The following is a 3,651-nucleotide window of genomic DNA, read 5'->3' as shown; positions in this document are numbered from 1 at the left end:
ATAGAGTTCACAATTTCCATACCAGGACTGGCCGGGACACTGTGTCCAGTTCCCAGGCCCCCGCACCCCAGTGTTGTCCCATCCCCTTTGGTCAGCAACCACACCTCAGCTGGAGTGCCATTCAGTGACCCCTAGGACCCAGCATGGGGAGGGTGACAGAAACCAATCCAGAGTAACACAAAGGGAGCCTTCACTCTCTCTCGGTCCCCCCACCCGCTGCCAACCGGGGAAGACAAGGCACTTGGGGCTCCATGGTGAGAAGACCCAGAAGAGATCAGCAGGTGCACACTTGATACAATGAGCTTTACATTTCCAGAGCTAGCTCGTTCCAGTCAAAACAACACCCAACCCAAAGGCAAGTGGTGACCCGCTGAGAAATAAATCCAGACAGGAGCAATCAAAGAGGAGGCAGACAATCTCGGACATGCAGGGCTGTGACAGCGTAGTGAGAGGGCCCCTGCTCCCATCCACATCATAATATCCAGAAAAGTGCAGCCTCCATGGGTGGGGTCAGACCACTCAGTGCACTGGTTCCCCCACAGATTCACTCCAGCAGGCAAACAGGGACTGAGGGACTCACCTCCACTACCCGGCACAACCCTCTTTTCCTCATCTATGATTCCGTACCAACCAGCTTTTAAAAGAGAAGGAAAAACTAATTCAACTAGGAAGGTTCAAGTGACAGATGGCTGTTTTTTGGTTTTTGTTTGTTTTTGTCTTTTTAATAACGCTGGTTACTCGACTAGATAATTCAGACGTTTTTAGCGGTCTTTTAAAAAAAAAATTTGTCTATATATACATTGTTTTATCCTTCTATTTTCCACAGGGTTTCTTTGTTTTCTCTTACTTGTGACTCTCATATGGAAGGTCAGAATTTCTAAAGGTGGGCACCTCACACAATAGACCCAATCTTGGGCACTGCCATCCTCAGAGCCCAAGACAGCCTTCTGGGGCTTCTGTGAAAATGTGAGAAAAGTAACAAACAGCAGCAAGTGTCTAGGATGAGAAGGGTTTCACCTGGATTCTGCAAACCCAGTTTACTTGTAGAGCTTTGGCCTTCCCATTGGAAAAGCAATTGGACAGAAAAAAGCACTTCAGAGGGGGCCTGTGAGTCAGGTGAAGTGCAGGGTGCTGGTCATGTGTTCTGTGTGGCACTCGTGCACAGATTGTGTGTGGCTGGATCAAAATCTCCACGCCCAGATTTTTCTCTGGATATTACAGAGGTCTTTTCACACCTACTAACACACACACACACCCCCTCTGAATTCTCCATGGCTTCACAAGCCCCTGCAAACCACCACCCCTTTACAATCCTGGGAAATGGTACCCCACCTCTCATGTCCCCTCATCTCACTGGTGTCACTGTGAGGGAGAAGCCTCAGGTGGCAAGTGACCATCACTAAGTGACATTGACCCACACAAAGCCCTGACACCTTATCCTTACCCCTGAAGCACATGATCTGTTGTGCAAGTTTGGGGATGTGAATTCCCTGTCCCAGGAGAATGTGACTTCATATCTAACCCACATCCAGACCAGCTTCTCCTCACTGGTAAATGCACTCTGCAACCAGAGCTGCTGTTATTAAAATTCATATCCTCTATTAGGATATAAAATGTGCTGATGATATTAGCATCCAAGAAAAACAACAGAGAGAAAAGTAGTCACTTGAAGAGAGCAGAGCTAGAAAAACCCTCCACAGGTTGTTAAATCGTGCCCTTTGTGTGCAGGTGTAATCAGAAAAACCGAACAAGCGCATGCCATTTCTTTGGCCTGGGCTGTCCCTCCCTCCAGCCCATGACCTTCTCTTCAACTCTCAAGACTCATCACTGGGTTCCTCTGCTCCAGGAAACTCATCCGGTCTGGGTTAGGTTCCTTCCTACATGTGTGCACAGCCTCTGTAGCTCTTTTAGATGAGCATATACCACACTCTATTGAAATGTCCAAGTCCACTCAATGCAGAGACTGCTCTTTTTTCCCCAGTGTCCGCATGCTGCCATGGTGCCCAGCACACGTGCTCATTGAACACTTATTAAGTAAAAGATTGAATCATCACCTAGTGTGGTCGACCACCCTCAGCACCTTACTTTTCTCTTGCTCTCCTCTTCCTTTATTCTTTCTTTATATATGAACTAAGGTTCTCAATCTTGGCTGCACATAAGAATCACCTGGGGAGCTTTCAAAAAATACCTTTACCTGGTCTGATCCCCCAAAATTTCAGTTCAGTTGATCTGCTGTGGGCCCTGGCATAGGTGTTCAGAAAGGGATTCATTGTGAAGCCTGAGTAGAAAACTGCCACGGAACTCTCTTCTGCCCTTCTCATCTCTCTTTTAAGTACTTCCTACCCTCAAAATCCTTTTTCTTTTTTAACTTATTTTCATGTTCAGGGACCCGCACAGACAATACTTATCCCTCTGTGTAAACTGCCTGTGAAAAATAAAGGGTGCAGATTGAGGGGCTCCACTCCCCGGTGGATTCACTGGGCTTCCTTTCACATTTCTCTTGAATTTGATGAAGCAGCAGCAACAACACTTAAGATTCATCAGGTTCACTCAGAGTTGGGGCCGTAGAGAAAGCTGTCTTACCCAGAAGAATGAGCAAAACTCCAGCCAGCTGGGCCCGCCTGTACTTGGCAACGCCGGGCTCCTGGCCCATTCGGATGCAGGGGAGAACCGTCAGCAGCAGGAAAATGGCCGGCAGACCCAGAACCGAGGCGGCAATCATCAGGGCTCGGCAAGCCTGCACGTAGCCTGGGAGCGAGAGAGCAGATGGGGTGGGTTAGACCATGGGTCCTCTCGGTTCCTGAGCCCCACCTCACGGGAATTAAGCAGCACCTCCATATTCCTCCCTCCTGGCCCATTCCAAGACCTAAAATGTGCTAAATGCTGTCCAAGATCTTTACGTACTTTCAACTTTCCAAGCAACTCAGAGACAGAAAAGGGGCCTGGAGAGACTGATCCCTGGGGACCACCCAGCCAAGTTTCCAGGATGGAGGGGCCAAGAGTCCATTTGCATTATTACATCGCTTTGTGAAAGATTCAGATGAAAACACAAATCTTCCAAGAAGTCGTCTCTGATGGTTTGTGTTGGCTCCAGTCTTCTGTTTTGGGGACCACCCAGCCAAGTTTCCAGGATGGAGGGGCCAAGAGTCCATTTGCATTATTACATTGCTTTGTGAAAGATTCAGATGAAAACACAAATCTTCCAAGAAGTCGTCTCTGATGGTTTGTGTTGGCTCCAGTCTTCTGTTGATATGCTGTACCCATGTGACCTTGGACAAGTGACTTAACTGCTATGTCTTATTTTCCTCATCTATAGAGTAAAAATAATAGTGGTACCTACATATCTAAGAGTATTCTACTGAAGATTAAATTAGTTAATTCATGCAGTGCTTAGAAACACACCTATGCTAAGCACTCAGAAAAGATTAGCTAGTATTATTGGTGTCATTTCTCTGTGTCAGAGCAGTACTTATATCTCCAGATGTATGAGGTCATTTTGTCCTTAACCATGTTCTTTTAATTCACATTGAGTAAGAATAGTGTGTGGCCCTAAATTAGACTAAGCTAAGACCCAGACTTCTTCTCTTTCTTACCTGCCCAGAGGTGTCTGTCCTCATGAATCCTGCCCACTATAGATGGTCAGGCTCCATC

At 47.0% G+C, this 3,651-nt stretch overlaps 1 protein-coding gene across 1 annotated transcript in view; it reads right to left on the bottom strand.

Annotated features, from left to right (window-relative positions):
- Window positions 1-3,651, bottom strand: part of CLDN11 (claudin 11) — a 15,829-nt gene that overhangs the window by 8,337 nt on the left and 3,841 nt on the right. Inside the window, exon 2 of the mRNA XM_008576152.1 lies at window positions 2,584-2,748. Within this exon, the coding sequence (XP_008574374.1) occupies window positions 2,584-2,748 (165 nt within the window). The remainder of the gene's footprint in view (window positions 1-2,583; window positions 2,749-3,651) is intronic.

Source organism: Galeopterus variegatus, unplaced genomic scaffold (genome assembly GCF_000696425.1).
Source record: "Galeopterus variegatus unplaced genomic scaffold, G_variegatus-3.0.2 Scaffold1299, whole genome shotgun sequence".
NCBI lineage: Eukaryota > Metazoa > Chordata > Mammalia > Dermoptera > Cynocephalidae > Galeopterus > Galeopterus variegatus.
This window is presented reverse-complemented; position numbering and strand designations above follow the sequence as displayed.